Genomic DNA, 20607 nt, shown 5'->3' with positions numbered 1-20607 from the left:
AGACGTGGGCAATCAGAATTAACTAACTTGCCCAGGGTCATACAGCCATAAGTCAAATATCTGAAGCTGGATTTGAATTCAGGTTCTTCTGATTCCAGGGTTGGTGCTCTATCCACTGCACCACCTCAAGGGGAAAGAGGCAGATAAGAAAAGAGGATTGTAGGTTGCGTTAATTGAATTTTATTTTTAAAAAATGGGGGGAGGGGATAGTCTTTTGCTCTTTCTAGTCTAGACTAGACCCTTCACTCTGCCTATACCCTACCCTCCCTCTCTTTTTTAGAACATTTGATGCTTGGAAACTTCCATAGTATAAATTTGAATCTTCTATGAAATCATCCTAAATAGCACCTCATTTTTTTGTGATATCAGAAAGCAGGCATAACATCAGATACACCAGATAGTGTACAGCCCTCCCCTATTCACTATTATGCCCCTGATTTGTTTTGTTTCTCTCTCTCTCTCTCTCTCTCTCTCTCTCTCTCTCTCCCCCCCCCAGTCTTTTTCTAAATCACAAAACTGCTTTGCCACCTCAACTGACAAAAATTTCAGTCACTGTACCCAATTATTGAAAAGGAGTGACTAATGCTCAGTGTAACCTGAATATACTAAGTTCAGAGGTCAACCTCTCACAGGATCATGATGCACTTCGCTCTTACACCATGACTTAACGGTCACCTCTCTCAAAATCTGGGAGAGATCCTTTGTTTATCCCTTTCCTGACCTTCTCCACTCTGCTTTAGAGGTATCAGCTGCTGACCTAGTTAGGAGACTGCTACAATATCCATCCCTTGCCTTCTCCGTCTCTCCTTCCAATCCTGAGTACCCCCTCTTAAGCCTTAAAGTCTTCCCCCTAGTATAAGTTAAAAACGCTCAACAAAGTTTGCTCACTTATAGCATCATAGGCTAGTTTAGTTCTTCCGCAAAACCCTTTTAAAATTTCAGAGCAGCTGCAGAGATCTAGGACAGGTGGTAGAATTCAAGTGCTAATCATGGTCTTAGTGATGTTTTGCTGGAAAAGAAGTTTGGAACGTGATTTTTCAAGATCCCTTCCTTATGGTTGATAACTCAGTACTCCCTCCCCATATACTTTCAAATCTTAATTTTTTTAATTTCTTTTTTTTTCCCTCAAGGCAATGGGGTTAAGTGGCTTGCCCAAGGCCACACAGCTAGGTAATTTTAAGTGTCTGAGGTCGGATTTGAACCCAGGTACTCCTGACTCCAAGGCCGGCGCTCTATTTACTGCGCCACCTAGCAGCCCCTCCCATATACTTTCAAAAATATTCCTCAAACCTATCTATAGTTCCCTTCACAGAGAGTTGTCACATATCAACACAGTTGGAAATATTCTTGTGAATCATTATTACACATTATCTATCATTTCTAGATTTAACCATGGTATCCCCAGAAAAACACTGTTACAAATCTGAAGGACAGGCAGAGAAGTCTGTTCTTAATGGAGTTACAAAAACAACATCATAAAACAATAACAGTAACAATATTAATAATAACAATAATGCATTACAATGGTATAGAACTTTGGGAATTTGCAAAATGATTTCAGTATCATTCCCTTGAATAATTTGTGTGAATACTCTGCTCATGAGCTGACACAGATCTAGGATTAGCTCTTTGAGAATCAACTCAGCCTTCTGGTGAGGAAAGAGAACATTCTACATTCATCCTACTCCAGGCTTTATGCCTTTCCACTGGCTATCTCCCATGCCTGGAATGCTTTACTTCTTTCACTCTACTTCCCATTTTCTCTATTTCAAGACTCAGCTCAAGTCCCAGGAGGTTTTTCCCATTCCAATACTTCCCAAACCACAGTTAGTGACCTCCTCTGAGATTACCTTTCATTTATAGATCTTAAATGTAAATGTCATTCCCCCATTAGAATATTAGCTCCTTGAGGTCAGAGATAGTATGTTTGCCCATCTTTAGCTCCCCAAAGCATAGCAGAGTGCCTAATACAGTTATTGCTTGATAAATTCAATTTATTTGACTGAAACACTTTCTTACTTAATGGATGAAATAACAGGGGCAACAGAGGTAAAAAGGGGGAAGGAGACACACATGTTTTTGTTGATTCAGGATTTGCAAAACATTCAGTCATATTTTGAAGGATTCATTTCTGCCTAAAAGAGGAATACTGACATTTTTCAAGTTTCCAGTATCTATATATATATCAATCTTCCTACCCACTTAGAGGACAGTCTGTCTCCTACCCTCAAGCAACTGTCCTCCTATAGTTCTCCTCTGTTTTGAGGTTTCAAAGATGAATATCATCTTCCTTCAAAGAACTTGGAGTCCACTAGAAGGAATTTAATTAAGAGAAAAAAAAATAGAAGTGAAGACTAGTTTGTTGACAGGATCAAATGTTACATGAAGAACATGGAAGATGAAGACTTAGATTATTCCCCTTTATACAAGTTCATCAGTGAAGGAGAATAGAGAATCAAGATGACTGCTTAAGGCAATGAGAAGGTCAAGGAGGAAAACTCTTTGAAAGAGGAAGCTAGAGTATGGTAAAAGCAAAGGAAGAGATGCATGCAAATAGTAAGACTTTGAAAAGAAAAGGAGAAAAGATCATATACTCAGCCAACTAGAAATTACCAAGTATTTACTACGTGCCAAGCACTGCTAAGCACTAGTGAGTGGGGTAAGCTCCTGGGAAGATTAGAGGGAATGGACTCAAAGACACATGTAGAAAGGTCAACTTTGTCACAGAGGACAACCTTATCCTGTAAATACAAGGTGGAGAAACTTTTTTTTCTGCCAAGGGCTATTTGGAAATTTATATCATTCTCTGACCATACAAAAAATATCAACTTAAAAAATTAGCCTGCTATATTTGATCAAAAAATTAATTAATTCATCCCTATAAAGCTTCTATATTGATTGAATTTTGAGTCCTACCCTCAGGGCCAGACCAAATGACATTTCCCCACCCTGCTCTAATCCTAGGACACAAAAAATAGAAAAAGCCTTAAGAGATTTTCGGATTGTGAACAGGGAGCTAGGTTGTGGGGGTGGGGCAGGGGAAGAGGAGTAGGCTGTGACATCACAGTAAAGTGGGTGTCATTCTGGGGCACCTAGGTGGCACAGTGGATAGAACACCAGCCCTGGAGTCAGGAGTACCTGAGTTCAAATCCAGCCTCAGACAATAATTACCTAGCTGTGTGGCCTTGGGCAAGCCACTTAACCCCATTGCCTTGCAAAATAAAAATATAAAATAAAGTAGGTGTCATTCACTAAGTCAGAAGTGTTAGCTAGTTTGGAGCTTGGGGAGAGAGATAAGATTAGGAGAAGCCACTGTGAGGGCTTTGTTAGGGGAATGAAGGAGGAAAAGAATAAGATTATTTTGTAGAAGTGAAGGCCAGGTTGAAATGAAGTAGCATGAATTTTTATTAGATCCAGTTTGTCACTTAGTGAGTCAGTAAAGATTTATTAAATCCTATCATGTGCAAGGAACTATACTAAATATTATGATAGAAAACAAGGGAGGGGGCGGCTAGGTGGTGCAGTGGATAAAGCATAGGCTTTGGAGTCAGGAGTACCTAGGTTCAAATCGGTCTCAGACACTTAATAATTACCTAGCTGTGTGGCCTTGGGCAAGCCACTTAACCCCATCTGCCTTGCAAAAACTTTAAAAAAGAAAAAAAAAAGAAAAAAAAAGAAAAAAAAAAGAAAAAAAAAGAAACCAAGGGAAAAGATTGTCCTTGTTCTTAAAAAGCATGCAGTTTAATATGATTTTGTGACTTCTTCTAGCCATGATCAAAGATTCTGCAATAGTAACAGAAAAAGCAGATGGTGGGGGATGACCCAAGGAATTAGTAATGTGGTTATAATGGAAGGACATAGGCATAGAGGTGATCATAGGAGACTTAAGAAGAGATGACACTGGTTTATTTTTAACATATTTTATTTCATTAAATACTTTTCATTACATGCAAAAATCCTTTGATATTCATTTTTAAAAATTTTGAGTTCCAAATTCTCTCCCTCCTGCCCCTCCCTATCCTTTGAGAAGGTAAGTAATATACTATTAGTTATACCTGTAAAGTCATGTAAAAATATTCCCAATTAGATCCATTGCAAAAGATATACACACAAAAGAAAAAAATGAAATTTTTAAAAGAATGGTTCAATCTGCACAGTTCATCTCTCTGGTGGAAAGCATTTTTTATTATGGTCTTTGTAACTGTATTGGATCACTGTCTTGATCAAAGTAGCTAAGGCTTTCACAGTGGATCAACCTTACAATATTACTATTACTGTGAGGAATAATCTACTGTTTCTTCTAACTTTGTTTTAGTTCATATAAGTGTTCCCAGGTGTTTCTAAATCATCTTGCTCATTGTTTCTTATAGCACAATAGTATTCCATCACAATCATAAGCCACAACTTATTTAAATATTCCTTAATTGACGAGCACCCCCTTAGTTTCTAATTTTTTGACAGCATAAATATGTCATATTTTTATGCCCAATATGTGCTCCACACACACACAAACATATACATACACACATATGTATATCCAAATGGATAGACATATCACTCCTAATCAATTTATTCAATTTGGGGATGATAGGTAAAAGGGACAAAAGATGTTTTTGATTTTTTTTAGAACATTTTCAGAGTATTCACAACATTGAACTTAGCGGGTCAAAGTTATAATTATTTTTTAATTTTAATTGCATACTAGCATAATAACTTCTAAAAAATTTCCATAAGTTACCATTTTTTATCAGGGAAGAATGAATATTCCAATTTGTACACAAGTCCACCCCTAAAACATTGGGTTTTATGCTTTTAATTATCTTTGCCAAATACCTCACTCACACACACACAAAACATATGTATGTATGTATATATATGTATATATATATATATATATGTGTATATATATACATATATATACACATGTACTTACAAATAGAACCTTTTTCCTTTTTCTTTACTCTATTTGGAAAACAGAGCTAGTACTGGCGTTGCTGGGTCAAAGGGTATGCACAAATTTATAGCCTTTCGGACTTAGTTCCAAATTGTTTTCCAGAAAGATTGGACTAGTTCACAATTGTATCAATAGAGCATTACTGTTCCTTTCATCCCACAACTCCTCCAAAATTTGTCATTTTCCTTCTATATCATGTTATACAGCATGATAAGTGTGAAGTGATATCTCAGATTTATTTTAATTTGTAATTCTCTAATTTAGAGAATTTTCTTATATGATTGCTGGTTAATTTTGATTTCTTCTTCTGAAAACTGTCTGAACATATCCTTTGACCATTTATCAATTTGGGGACAGCTTGCATTTTTATAAATTTGATGATAATAATTTACTGAATTGGGTAAAGACTAAAAAATGGAGGGAAGAAGGATTATGAGCAAACAATTTTCAAAGAGGAAATAAAGACTGTTGACTTGAAAAATATTCAACACTAACCATCAAAGAGATATCAGTTAAACAAATTTGAGATATCACCTCACATGAAGAATTTGACAAAAATAATTAAAAACAGAAAACCCAATGATCAAGCTATGGACTTGTGTACAAACAAGAATATTCATTCTTCTTGACAAAAAAAAGCAAATTTATGAAATCTTTTGGGAGATTGATATAGCAGTGTGCAATGAAAGTAAAAAAAATCATCCCTTTGACCCATTAAGCCCACTGTTGAGTGAATACTTTGAGAATGTTTTCAAAAAAGAAAAGAAAAGAAAATCAACTTATCTGCTTTGTTCCTTATACCTTCTTATCACCCAAATTGAATAACGATGCCAGCTATATGTTTACTTAGATTCCAAGGGCACTTCATTGGATATCATTTTCTAAATTCAATGCATCAATGCTTTATTACATTTATTACATGTTAAACACAAGGCTAAACTTTGGAGATACAAAGAAAAGCAAACAACATTCTCTGTCCTAAAGGAGTTTACAATCTAAACTAACGTAATTAATCATGAAAGCAGTTTTTTTTAGGTCCAACTCTGAATCCACCTAACTTTACTCATTGCCTTGCTTAACTTCTTATATCTCTTCTGCAACAGTTGCATCATGTTTGATATGTTAGATAGCTCAGTGGATAGAGTATTGGGTCTAGAGACAGGATCTGAGTTCAAATCAGTCTCAACCATTTGATAGCTGTGTGACCCAAGCAAATCACTTCACTCTGTTTGCCTCAGTTTCCTCATCTGTAGAATGAGTCAGAGAAGGAAGTAGCATCTGTATCTCTGCCAAGAAAACTCGATATGGGGGTCATGAACAGTTGGTCGCAACTGAAATCATGCTCATAAAGTCTACCAGAGAACAAGGAGACAATACAATTGAAATTGATGTTCAAAATAAAAGGCAACTCTGAGCCCAGACCTTTTATTAAGTTACTGCTTGTTTCATAGCTTTTACCAAAAGCTCTGCTCCAAATTACTTAAACCATGCAGAATTAAATGAAAACCACTATCAACTCTTCATTGTAGGTTAAAAATGCCATTTGCATGGCTTGATAGAAAATTCCTCAATTATAAGAGATGAAATTACTCACTATAGTAACAGAATAGAAATAATTCCAGAATCAGTAAAATCTTGCTCCACTTCTAAGGGACTACAGAAAACAAGGTAATGTAGAAAGGGCTATATAAACCAATGTCTGGACTGCAGTGCTGACAACAAATAGTGTCTTTGAAGCATTTCCTGGCTTGCATTTTCATATTAATCAAGATAATAACACTAGTTTTCAGTTACATTTTAAATTGTATTCTTTTTTTGATTTAGTTGGGGTTTTTTTTGCAAGGCAATGGGGTTAAGTGGCTTGCCCAAGGCCACACAGTTAGGTAATTATTAAGTGTTTGATGCCAGATTTGAACTCAGGTACTCTTGACTCCAGGGCTAGTGCTCTATACACTGTGCCACCTAGCCACCCCTAAATTGTATTCTTTTTAAAAGATGCATTTATTTTAACGAAGGAGCAATAACACAAATACTGTTGGCTATGATCAGTGGTCTGGCATGAACATTTTCAGTGGCATTGCCTTAAAATTTGTGGCTTTTGACTATGTTAAAAACAGAAAGCCATTCAGGTATTGGTTCATTGGGAATAAGGTGAGCAGAGGGGATACAAGGGCTCTGTTTTCTTTATCCCATCTCTTAATCTCTTTTTTTGTGACATTTATTTAAAACAATTAACTTTTGAATAAACAAATGGCCCTGAGTAGTTCTTTCCTATACCATTATTTTCTTTGTTCATAAATAATGTAAGTTTGTGCTTATAATTATATAGAGAGGTCAGGGAACAGAGCAGGTAAGTGGCCATGAAAAAAAAAGGCAATAAGTAATAATAATAGCTTGAAGTTATATAGTGCTTACTATGTACCAGGAATTGTAGATACTTTGTAAATAGCATCAGCACTGAGAGGTAGGTGTTATTATTATCATTTCCATTTTATGGAGGAAACTGAGGGAAGCAGAAATTAAGTTCCCTATCCAAAGTTAAGTAGATTGGTTGGATTTGGACTCAGGTCTTCCTAACTGTGGGGCAACTAGGTGGTGCAATGAATAGAATGATGAATTTGGAATCAGGAAGGCCAGAGTTCAAATTTGAACTCAGACACTTATTAATTGGATAATTCTGGTTGAGACATTTAATCCTTGCTTGCCTCAGTTTTCTTATCTGTAAACTGAGACAGAGAAGGAAATGGTAACTATTCCAGTATTTTGTTTTGATTTTGTTTTTGTGAGACAATGGAATGAAGTGACTTGCCCAAGATCACACTGTTAGTATTAAGTGTCTGAGGCTGGATTTTAACTTGGGTCTCCTTGACTCCAGAGTTGGGGTTCTGACTACTGTGCCACCTAATTGCCCCCCTCCCCACTCCTCCAGTATTTTTGCCAAGGAAACTTCAAAAAAGGGGTCATGATGAGTTGGTCATGACTGGAAAATGACTAAAAACAATAACCATTCATTAGCTACTGAGGCTCTTGAATTATGGGGAGAGAGAGAGAGAGAGAGAGAGAGAGAGAGAGAGAGAGAGAGAGAGAGAGAGAGAGTTCTCACCCAGGAAGCTTGGGCTTCAGGTAATTAATTGTGGCAAGTAACCCAAACATCCAGTGCTCTTCCAGTGACATATTAAAAGTCTAATCTTTAGAGAATGTGCCACCCTACATTAGTGGAGGAGTTTCTATATCCTAGAGGTCTCTGAACCAATGAAATCATATGTCTATCCCTTTTCTCTTCCTAAAGAGAGAAGACAGTCACCATTCTTCCTCAATGAGGAAAAGGATAATTAAATATAGCAATTTAGAAATGAAGCAGTCTATGATTGTGGACAGACTCAGTTTCCTGATCTGTAAGAGGAGAAGACTGGACTAGATTAACCACAGGACCCTTCTAACTATTCTTTGATATGTTGTAAGTCCTAAAGTTATGTAGGAAGGTTGTTTCTAAGGACTTATTAAACAATGTTGAGGAGGATCTGGCTAAGCTGAACTAGCCCAATGGGCTATGGTACAGAGGCTGAGTTAATGGGAGCTTGACACTGAGGTTGGGCTCACTGTTAGAAGTCCCACTGTCTAAGCAATGAATTGCAGTCATAGGTTGCTGGTAAAAATCTTCAACAGGAGTTTCAATCCATCAGTCAATCAATCAATAAGCATTTAAGAGTCTAAATTCTTTAGTATGCAAAGAAAGAAATGAAACAGTTTGTTCCCAGGAGGAGATTGTATTCCTTTGGGAAAGATAATAGGTAAGGCTATAATTATAAACAAAATAGGCTAGTAGGATCAAATACATGTGAAAAAACACAAGGTAATATTTTAGGGAAGGTATAGAAGCTGAAGGAAAAGGGTTAGGTCTGGGGCTGAAATTTAGGATAGGGCATATATTTGGCAAATTACATTCCATTATGTAGGAGTCCAAAACTTTTTTTTGGATCATAGACTCTTAGCAAAACCTCTGGCTCTCTTTTTAGAAAAATGTTTTTAAATGCATAAAATACATGAGATTATAAAGAAAATCAATTATATCAAAATAGAGTGATCAAATATTAGAAAAAATAAATGATATTAAGAACTGATATAGATTAAAATTGTTGTATTAAATAACATTGAATAATAGTTGGAGGACAGCTCAGAAGTCAGTCCATCTCCCTCATTTTACAAGTAAGAAACTGAGGTAAGCTCATTGCAAGTAGGAATTGTATCATTTCTTTTGTCCTTTGTCCTATCACATAGTAGGTACTTAAACAATGTTTCTTGATCCATTGTCCAAATTCCCACAGGTAGTAAAGATCAAAGGTATGATAATTTGAACTCAGGACTTTTGATTTCAGACACAGTGCTTATTCCACCTTACCATCGTGACATCCTTTATAAGGTCCCTTTAATTTTTCTAGTAGGTACTTTTTCCTTACTTGATCTTTCCTTCAGCAAAGAGCAAAAGTTTGTTGGTGAATCTGAGGAGCCACACAAAGTAGAATTCCACTCAATTTTCAAGGACCACTTTTAAAATAAAACTAGCCACAAAAAGGCCAGAATGGAGGGATGACTACAGGACCAAGGGGACCTCAGAATTCATTTTCTTATTCAAACCTCCCTGTCCTGGTGAGCAGACCTCAGTTTTTAGTTTCAATTATATGAATGCAGTAGATTTTGGATGAAGTCTAAAAGTCACCACAGACCACAGCCCCAGATGAACTCAGAGGCAGGGCAAGAGGGCTTCTGGGGAAAGTACATATCCTCCTTCTCTCTGCTTCAAAGAATTCCTTCCTTATAATGATCAAGCATAAAACCTTTCCTGAGTCCCCCAGTTGCTAGGGTCCTCCCTCCAAACTAGCTTGTCTTTATTTACATTTGTAATTTATTCACTTAATATTTAGCATGGATATACTTAAATAGGTATTTGTTGCTCAATGGGATATTGAACTTATCTTGAATAGGGACTTGGTTTAATCTTTTGCCCTTGCATCCCTAGTACCAGAGCAGTGCCTAGCACCTAGTAGGCACTTAATTAAGTACATGATCAATGGATTTTAGAGTTCACTAGGAAATATATAGCTATTGATCTTTTGACATGTTCAGCGAAAGAAGACAGCTTCACTTTCAATAGCATGGTCCAGAGAATCTAACCTGGAACGTGTAGGCTATAATTCATAAAGAATAGCTTAGTTCAGATCTCTATCCTGACTAATGTTCATGGCTTAGGCTCCCCAGAGCCTCATTATGTCATTTCTTGCTGCATCACCAAATCAATCTGGTACCTGGTGTAGTCATCTAATTCTGTTCTTCATTCTCTAATAATAAAAATCTATTTTTAAAGGTCCACAGTAAGAATGGGTAAACAAATTGAGGTACATGAATGTGATGAAATATTATTTTGTTGTAAGAATACAGAGAAGCATGGGAAGACTTATTCAAATGGATACAATGAAGTAATAGGAAATATATGCATATATACATCATCACATATTACATACACATATGTGTTTATGTGCATATGTGTATATATACACACATATATATGTATAAATATGACTACAACAATATCAGTGGAAAGGAAAACAACCACAGAACCATAAAAACTGAATGGTTCCAAATTATAATAATCAAACTTCACTTTAAAGGAGAGTTGTAAGAAGACACTACCCACTTGCTTCTTTGTAGAGGTCAGGGTCCAAAGGGAGGAATTTTGCTTATAATAACAGATTTTTCCAATGTGTCATTTGGTTTTATTAATTTTTTTTTCTTTAAAAAAAATCTTGGTTTTAAGGCTGGTTTCTGAGCAGGTAAGGGGAATATTACAGGGGAAATGTAAGTAATAAAAAACAAAATATAAAAATAAAAATCAGTTTTCAAGATGGGTTCCAGAAGAATGACTAAGCAAAATGTGGTACATAAATGTAATAGAAAAATATTGTGCTAATAGAAATTATGAATATGAAAATTTCAGAGAAGCCTGGAAGGCTTAGATGAATTGATGCAGAGTAAAATACACAAAACTAAGAAAACCATATGCATAACTATAATTAGGGGCAAAAAGAAAAACAAAATCGAACATTGTGTAATTACAATGACCAAGTTTGTCCTTGAAGACCTGAAGAGGAAATGCAACTCTTTCTTTTTCTTTTCTTGATACACGGGCAAACTTGGTTCATTTTGCTAAACTGTTTTCCCTCCCTTTTCTCTTTATTTTTTTTTTACTTGAGAGATAGACTCTTTAAATAAGGGAAATTAAGAAAATATAAGAGCAAAATATATTAAAAATTTTTTTTAAATCCTTATAGGAGGAAATCTCATTACTTTCAATAGTAACCCAGTATTTAATCATCCTTCTTGTCAAAATAATCTTCCAAAAGGCAATATGGTAAATGGTAAGGTGATTTAGACAAATCCTGAAGATTATTACTTCTCTTAACAATTTAAATATCTTAAACTTGCTGGCATTTGTGCTAATTGAATCTTAACTTTCTTAATTAAAATATACCCTTTCCCCACCTTCTAAATAAATTCTCTTCATAGTCATAAAAGTTGGTCACTATCCTATATGTTCCAGAGGCAGGATTTTTGATTTACTCTACACATACAAAATACTTTTTTGTTCATAGATAAAATAAATAGATCTATTATAGATATATTCTTTTGTCTATGGTAGAAGAAAGGTTTTAAATTGGCTAGCGTTAGAAAGAGAATCTGCTTTATCTAATTTAAAAGTTAAATCATGTTCTATGTGGTTAATTTTAAGTAAATCTTAGTTCATGCCATTGCTATATTTGGCATACAAATTTATCAAGAAGGATTTCCTATATTTTCTTTCTTTTCCTTTTCTTTTTGCAGACACAGTGGAAATCTCTATGCTCACAAGGCAATGATGTTAAATGTGTTGATGAAAGGGAGAAAACTTATGAGTTCAAACCAGTTCCTAGCAAAGGAACCCAGCAATTTCCAGCTGAGAAAATATGTATCTACCACAAGTCTTATGATAAACACAGAAGCTATATAACTTGCCACCAGAGGAAGTAAAATATTTTAACAAGAAATGGACAACTCATCTCATAAACCCTTGAAAAGAAGCCACAAAACAAAACAAAATATGTTCCATATCACCACTATCCTATATTTTTTTGAGTTGCAAATGTCTAAACTAAAAGGAAAAAAGTTGCTGAATGAATTTCTTTGTTGGTTTTGATATTTATGATTCAGGAATCAACAAATATAAATCTAGTCTATTATGTAACAAGTTCTTTTCAGCAAAAGCAAATATAAATTTCTAAACATTAAAATTAAAATGAGGAAAGGAAATTAAAAAAAACAATAAATCTTATGTTAATAGGGAAAATATGGTGAGGAATTTAGGGAGACTTGGCTTTATTTAAAACCTTTTGTTCCCTTGGAAAGTTCTCTGAATTGATATGCCATTGAAAGGTAATGATTTTTAAAATGATTATTGTCTTCTTCCCAGAACACAAAATCCAGTAGTGAGAATAAATGCTAAGTGTCAGAGGACTGAGATTTCATAAGATAGTTAATCAACTCAAGGAAAAAATGATCTCCTCTTGAACTCAGAATCATTTGGAGTCACATGAAAATTTAAGACATTGAGGTTTTTTGTCTTTTTTAGTTCAGCTGGAATAGGGAAGTAATTCTTGGATACATTGGCATTTGAGTATGTCCTAACACACACAATTTAGGAGAAATTACCTTTCTAAATAATTGTAAAATTGTCACATGGAAGAGAAAACACACATGACCCGACCCAGAACTAAAGATCAGAACAAGGAGCAATAGCTAGAAGTGAAATGGCTGTCTTGAGAGATGGTGGATTCCTTATCATTGATGATTTTTAAGCAAAGGTCAGATGTATATGTTAGACATGTTCAAGTATAATTTGACTGGATGACCACTACCTTCCCTTTTCAACTGTGAAGTTTTGTGATGTTGAGTGCATTCATTCTTTCTTCTGACTATAGATTGTATCATTAAAAGTTTCAACCAAATCAACATTAATAAATCCTCATGTTATAAAGATGACTTCGCAAATACTAGAATAGAAAAAACAAACAAACAAAACCCGCAATCCCACAAAGTCAGTCAAATGTACTTTAGATTTTAAGCTATTTGTTTCTAAGGATTTTGGATTGATCTTAACATCCTCAGATAGATCTATCCCAGGAGTAGGATAAATATAAAGATACTTCCGGGTAACTTTTCCCAGATAACTGGCATTTCCTTAGGCTCCTTATCGTTCCTCAGGGCAATAGTTAATTCCAGCATTTCCCTTTGGGGTTCAGTTCCAATATAAGGTAAAACAAAGTTTTATTCCAAGAGTTCAAAATACCTCTCCACCCTTAGTTCTCTAAAATTTTAATCTCTGAGAACTATCCCAAAGTGGAAGAATATACCCCACACTTGGCCTCCACTCTTGGATTAATCCGCTAAGAGAAATGATGCAAGTTCATGAATATGAGAAGAATGCTCAAAAATGTATCACAACAAGTAAATGATTTCATTGATATACTCTAGTACTTTACACTAATAGCTTGCCAGACTTTTCATGATTTTCCTACCTTCCAATTCCAGCTTTTCAACTCTTGTTGCAGTCAAGGATCAGTAACCATTAGTTTCATTCCTATGAACCTATATAGAATTGTTTCTGAGAAGGTAGGGAAAGTTAGAACAGCCCTCTACAGGATTCATGTCCACTTTCTTAAAAACTTTGTGCGGGACTCACAAGGCTTTGTGTGCAAGAAAGGTCATCTCTTCACCTTCTTTCTAACATAGTGATATTATTCTTCTCCCCATTTCTTCCCCAAAACAACAAAATTTCTTACATATCTCAAACTGTGAAGACTACTTAAAGGTGGCAATTTTAACATGGCATGCATTCTTTCACCTTTTTAGAACTATAATCTCAATGTTCTGACTTTGGTAAAAATAGCTCAGCTGGAAAACCTTGGGAATGGATGAAGGCATGTTTACTTTATGAGTAACAAATTAATAAGTTGAAGCAAAACATCTTTAGCCATAGGATTTGCCCATTGGCACCAAAGCATTCCTGGCAAGGAGAATCAAAATAAACTAAGCTTTAAATCCAAAAAACTACAAACACACACAAAAAGTACTTAGCAGAGCTGCATGGAAAACAACCTTTTGTTTACAGTCATTCAGGGATGAGCTTGTGCACTGATAAAGCACAAATAACTTTGGAGTTGGATTAGTTGACTATTGTTCAAATTTCTGGCTGGTGGGAGTGAGGCAATAGGGGTGGGGAAAGGGAGGAGAGAGGGAAGGAGAACAGAGATCTTAGAAAAATATTCCCAGTTTTTTAAAAATCCCAATAGACCAAGATCATAACTTATCAACACTTCATACAAACTCCACCAAGGACCTTTGACATTCATGCTCTATAATATAGCATACATGGAACAACAACAAAACAAAAAAAAAAAACCACTCCTCATTTTCTTAGAAGAAAATATTAGGTGAAAGTATTTCCCAAAGGATTTTCCAGATTTCACCAATTAAACATTCTTGGTTCCATGTGCTATTATGTGTAATTATGAGCCTCTTTCTTACCCTCTAGAATCATATCCTGTTTCTTATTCTGCTATATCAGTTCCTTCATTAATGATTTTTGATTCTCAGCATGTTAGGGGCTCAGCTGTTATGTGAACACACACAGGAAAAGCAAGCTAAAGATAGAAATCCGTGACTATGATTTTGAAAAGAATAATAACAACAATAATAGAAAAACCCATCACAGATTTCTGGAGTGGGATAATTGATCATTTTGAAAGTCCAGGCTAGCTTTAAAGCAGCCTTTTTAAGGAAAGTCACTGTTAATCCCTTGTGCTTGAAAGTAAAGACTCAAAAAACTTTCCCCATAGTTTTTTTTTTTTTTAATTTCAGTTAACATTAAGCCAGGAGACATTGAACAAATGTTTAACATAGACAAAAACTGAAATGAATTTCTTTTACATGAAAATGAGTCTACTACCCTGGAAAGAGGGGTCAGTTTGGTATCATGGGAAAAGGGCTAGCCTGGGATTCAAATTATGCCTCTGACATATACTATGAAGCAGAATTTGAATTGAAGGTTAGTGTAGCAATTTAATCTCTCAATGACCTGGACAATCCTATAAGATTTTCAATTACAAAAGAGCTACCAAAGTCCATTGGCAGAGGCAGTTTTTCTGAAACTGATGAAATACATATATGACTCTACCTTGCTCCAACCATACAGAAAATTCACTCAATTATCTACTCATCATTCACTGAATCATCATATAATTTTTAACATCTATTACTTGCAAAGTGGCATGGAAGATAAATAAGATAGAATACTTTCAAAGGATCCAAATTCAGATTATAATTCTCTCAGTTACTAGCTGTGTGACCCTGGAAAAAGCATTGAATTCCTCTAGTAGTCAGCTTCCTCATCTACAAAATGAAAGAATTGGACTTCCAAAGTCTCCCCAACTCTTAATCTATGATCCTGTCACTTTCATCAAAGATCTTATAGCAAATGGATAAAACATAGCTATTAATGCAAAGGAGAATGTGGTAGGTATAAATAAAGGATGAAAAACAGTTCATAGGAGGGAGAAGACAATTCTGTCTGAAGGGATCAGGGGTGGAGATGGTAATTGAGCCTTATAGAATGAGTAAGATTTCAACAAATAGAAATGGAATGCCTAACAGATTTAAAGAAGGCAAAGGCATGGAGGCAGGAAAATACAGGATATATTCAGAGTATTTCAAGGAGAGTAGGATAGGTGCAAGGTAATAATGAGAAAGGTACCCAAATGCATTAGCTGTGCTCAGATTGTGGAAAGCAGGAGACAAAGCCCTGTACTAGCAATTATTTGAGTGCACAGGTTGGCCAGCAAGGAATAGTGAGAGAGAAGTGAGTCAGGAAATCAAAATACCAGAACTGTGTATGAGCAATTATTGAGTACACAGTTTGGCCAGCAAGGAACAGTGTAAAGGAGAGAGGGGGGGAGACTGAAGGCAGAGAGACCACGTGGAAGAACAATGTTTCAGTAAGTCTGTTTTGATGGCTCTGTAGACTCATCAGTGTAGGGACTCTTCAATGATGCAATACAGCCCATTTATACCTGCCCTTCCTATGCAGCTTGCTATCTGGTAATCCAGATCTGCCCTAGAAGAGCCACTCAGCCTGCTATGGTCCTTCCTCTACGTCTCTTGGCAATGCAATGGAACCTGCTAATTATCCTCAGTTATCCTATGTTCTCTCCATATGACTAACCTGTCTCTCCAATGATACATTTCTCTAATAATACATTTTGCTTTGCTTCTACTATATAATCCTTTATTTATTAATTACTGGAACCATGTGGACTCTTTTTTAAAAGTCATATATATATATATTTCAGCTTTACTAGGAGCTTTCCTATTTTTCACCCAAGGGCTAAACTTTTATTTACATTATGCAGAGTTGTCTGTGTCCATAAAATTATAAGCACAAGACCTTCCCCCCCCCACACCCCAATATGCCATACCCCTTCTTTCTAAAGCATAAGTATGTGGCATGTGGTATTTCTTTGCATCATGACCATGTCCAAAATACCTACACTTAAGAATAAAAGTAAATTTATGCAATAGAATAATGCTATGATTTCTTATCTAGAGAAAACCTTTTGCTCACACCTACTACATTTTACATTTTAATTTAGCACATCAATACATGATTGGTAGAACTGTGAATTTATTTAATTGTTCTGGAATAGGGTTCTGATTAAGCAATAAAATTAATTAAATTGTTCATATCCTTTGACCCAGCAATCCCACTACCAGATATATATTGCAGGGAGATTAAAGACAGCAGCAAAGGTCCAATATATATATATATATATATATATATATATATGCATATATACACACATATGTATTCATAACAATTTCATTTTTATAGAAACAAAGAAGGGGGAGGTTGAGGAAAGTAGGTGCTCAACAAATGGTAACTGACTGAGGCAGAATAGAAAGATTACTGGATTTAGAATCAGAAAACTGGAATTTGAGTCTCAACTTTGAACACCTATGAGACTTTGGACAAGTTATTTATCTGTGTCTCAGTTTATCATTTATAAAATGAGAGGTTGTACTAGATGACCTCTGATCCAATCATATAACTAAGTTATAATAAAATATTATTGGATGATAAAAATGACACATTTAAAGAATTTCAATAAACATAGGAAGATTTATGTGAATTGTAGCAGTGTTAAATAAGCAAAGCCAGAATAAAAATATTCACAATAACTATAATGTTTTAATGAACAATAAAAGGAAGCCCAGCTGAATAACTAATAGCTAATCTTAGTAATAGCTAATCTTAATCCCAGAGAAGTAATAATGAAACTTCCCTCCCTTTTAGATCTCACTAGAGAGACAGAAGACTAGAGGAGCAGAACATTATACCTTCTATTAGATTCTGTTACTGAATAAATTGAAGTCATTTAATTGTCTTTCTGTCATATGGGGGATGAGGGTTCAATTTGTGGAGGACAAAAAGGAGTGTCACATTTTGGTGAGGAAAAATTTTAATACTTTAATATATAATAGTAATAAGTTTGTCAATTTTATATCTTAAGCTTCCATTTTGGGATTGGGTTCTTTTGATTAAGTTATTTTTTTATAAATTGTTTTTCAATAGTAAGATAAACACTTGTGTGATATGAAGTAATAAATCACATGTCTGTTTTCTTAAACAATTGATAAACATATGTAGAACCTTTGATAAGAGAGACCACCAATGAAAAAATACTATAAATAACTTTACTGGTAATTTATGAAGAAAATTAGCAAATAAATTATTTAGTTTAAAAAAAAACACTTAGGGGCAGCTAAGTGGCGTAGTGGATAAAGCACCAGCCCTGGAGTCAGGAGTACCTGAGTTCAAATCCAGTCTCAGACATTTAATAATTACCTAGCTGTGTGGCCTTGGGCAAGCCACTTAACCCCATTTTCCCTGAAAAAACATAAAAAACAAAAAAACAACAAAAAAACCCACTTAGAATGGTGCATAAACAACTCACTGTTCCTGGGATGTGACTGACTATGGCTGGCTCTTGTGTTCCTAAACTTGAAATTTAAGAAAGTTCATATTTATTTGAGGAAAATGTTGATTGACTGACAGAAACTTGCCAGATGGCCACTTTGGAGGGAGACGCAATCTCCAACTGAGCAGGGAGGGAACCTTTTTGTGAGTTCAGTAGGAAAAATGCTTGCTTATCCTAACCTCTAAGATTCAAGTTGGTTTGTTCTTTGTTCTTAGGTAGTTGTGTGTATGTGTGCTTTGATTAATAAAGTCTGATTTCACGCAGTGAGAAACATAGTGCTAATTAGTGCTTCCATCACACTAGTTAGCATATATAAGGATGCCTCAGCTACAAGTGTGTGCCATATATTATACATATTCAGAAATGACTGTGATACTGTGAATAGTATTTTCCTTTTCATTGAAGCACTGGAAAGAGCAATGCATTTGACACAAATTACCTTGGATTCAAATCCCAGCTCTGGCTAAAACTACCTATGTAACCCTAGGCAAGTACTTAACCACCTTAAACCTCAGTTTCTTTATCTGTAAAATGAATGGGTTGGACTAAATGATGTCAACAGTCTCTTCCAGCTCTGAATTAATGATCTCATGATCTTCCCTATAGAATAATGAAGCAATTAAAACTTCAGGCAATCCCACAGTGCTGAGGTACATAGTAGAATACTGATTCAAAGACCATAGCCAATAAAATCAAAAGCTAACTCCCACTGGAGATGACTACAGCAGTATTTCTTTAGCAGAACAGAAAAGTTCTCAGTCCCAGGAGAACCAACACTTCTGTCCCTCACAGTAGAAACTCTGCCTTCTACTTGTAAAGGTGCTCATTAGAATACAATTGTTCAGTTCTTCCCTCCTAACTCCCAAGTCTAGACTTAGCAGAGGTGGGTATTGTAATCTGTCTTACTGGCTTCATTGGGGTGACTCATGGATGCCACCCTCAGCACTTTGGCTGTTCTCTGAACTCTGTGATTGCAAATGTTGCTTCCATGCCCAGAATTGAACCAAAAAAAAAAAACCCCAAAGCATAAAATTTTCTGACAATTGAACTGGTACTTGAGGGAATGAGGACAAGCAAGACACTCCTGGTTAACAATCCCCCCAGTTTCCTTCAGAGAAATCATAGCTTCATCATTAGTCCAGCAAAAGTGTCAACCACAGACAATGACTGAGATTGTTTTGTTTACAATGGCATGCTCATTTTCCATGATGATTAGTCTAATGTAGTACATTAGTGCCTAGAATACAATTTAAATAACACTTTGCTCTTAAAGGCATTTGATTAGTTCTTTCCTAGGAAACCAGTGACAGGGAAACACATGACCCTTTGGAGGCTTTCCAAACACAAGGGAATCAATATTCAGTCACGTGGATTGTACCTAGAGCTAAAACACTGATGAACAATGTAACAACAAAGACCCTACCACTCTTGAATTGTTTACTCCTCAGTAAACAACTTTGGAAATATTTACCTAGATCTTTAATAAGAGAGAGGGCTTCCCATGACACAAATGCTCCACTACCATCATCCAGGGCTCCCTGTCCAACATCCCAGCTATCCAGATGTCCACTGACCAGGACAACCTAGAAAATACAAATACAGAAAAAATGATTTACTAAATGTGTAAAGAAGAAACTAATTTAAAATGATACTTATTATCTGGATTTATTATTCTCTTTTCTAAATGTCTTAAGAGAAAGTTTCTGAATACATTAGAGACAAGAGAATCTACAAAGCCAAATCTCCACCTCCTGTGGTACCTTTCCTCCAACCCCCTCCCCCCATGGTATAATGGATATATAGATAGATAAATAGATAGATAGATAGATAGATAGATAGATAGATAGATATGAATTAGCATCAGGAACATTTATATTTAAGTCATTTCAAAGATACATATTAGCTATGAGACACTGAGTATTCACTTAAGTCCTCTGGATCTGTTTCCCTATCTTTAAAACGAAGGGGAGGGCCCCTGAGGCCCTCTCTAGTTCTGATACTTGAACCTCTTTCCACTTTGAATCTATGATCATATGACCACTTGCCTTCATTCAATAATGACTTATTGATTTCTCTTGTGAGCAAGGATTTTAAAATTTTCTATATAGATATTTCCAGAGTTTATTCCAATGCCTGTCATTTGTAGCAGTGCTTAATAAATTCTTGATGATTGATTGGTATATAGGGTACTCATTAAGATAACATGGTATAGCAGAAGAAACACTCCATTTAAAATCAAAGCCTTGGTTCTAATTCTAGATCTCTCACTAGTTACCTATTTGACCATGGGCAAGTTGCCTAAGCACTTTGGGCTTCATCAACATTTGAAAAATGGATGAACGTGCTGAAATATATGATTGTGATGGAATACTACTGTGCTATAAGAAATGATGAACTCAATGATTTTAGAAGAACCTGAAGATGCTTGAAATGAAGAGTGAAATGAGCAGAATCAACATTGTATACAGTATCAGCAATATTGTTTTAAGAACAACTTTGAGTCAATAAATTATTTTGATTATTATAAATACC

The 20607-nt window shown here is 35.4% G+C and overlaps 1 protein-coding gene across 1 annotated transcript in view; it reads right to left on the bottom strand.

Annotated features, from left to right (window-relative positions):
• The window catches only part of CPQ (carboxypeptidase Q), a 634822-nt gene that overhangs the window by 203675 nt on the left and 410540 nt on the right, over window positions 1–20607 (bottom strand). Inside the window, exon 5 of the mRNA XM_074200426.1 lies at window positions 19547–19658. Coding sequence (XP_074056527.1) covers window positions 19547–19658 — 112 coding nt within the window. The remainder of the gene's footprint in view (window positions 1–19546; window positions 19659–20607) is intronic.

Source organism: Macrotis lagotis, chromosome X, assembly GCF_037893015.1.
Source record: "Macrotis lagotis isolate mMagLag1 chromosome X, bilby.v1.9.chrom.fasta, whole genome shotgun sequence".
Lineage (NCBI taxonomy): Eukaryota > Metazoa > Chordata > Mammalia > Peramelemorphia > Peramelidae > Macrotis > Macrotis lagotis.
The sequence above is the reverse complement of the archived record's forward strand: the minus strand, read 5'-3'. Positions and strand labels throughout refer to the sequence as shown.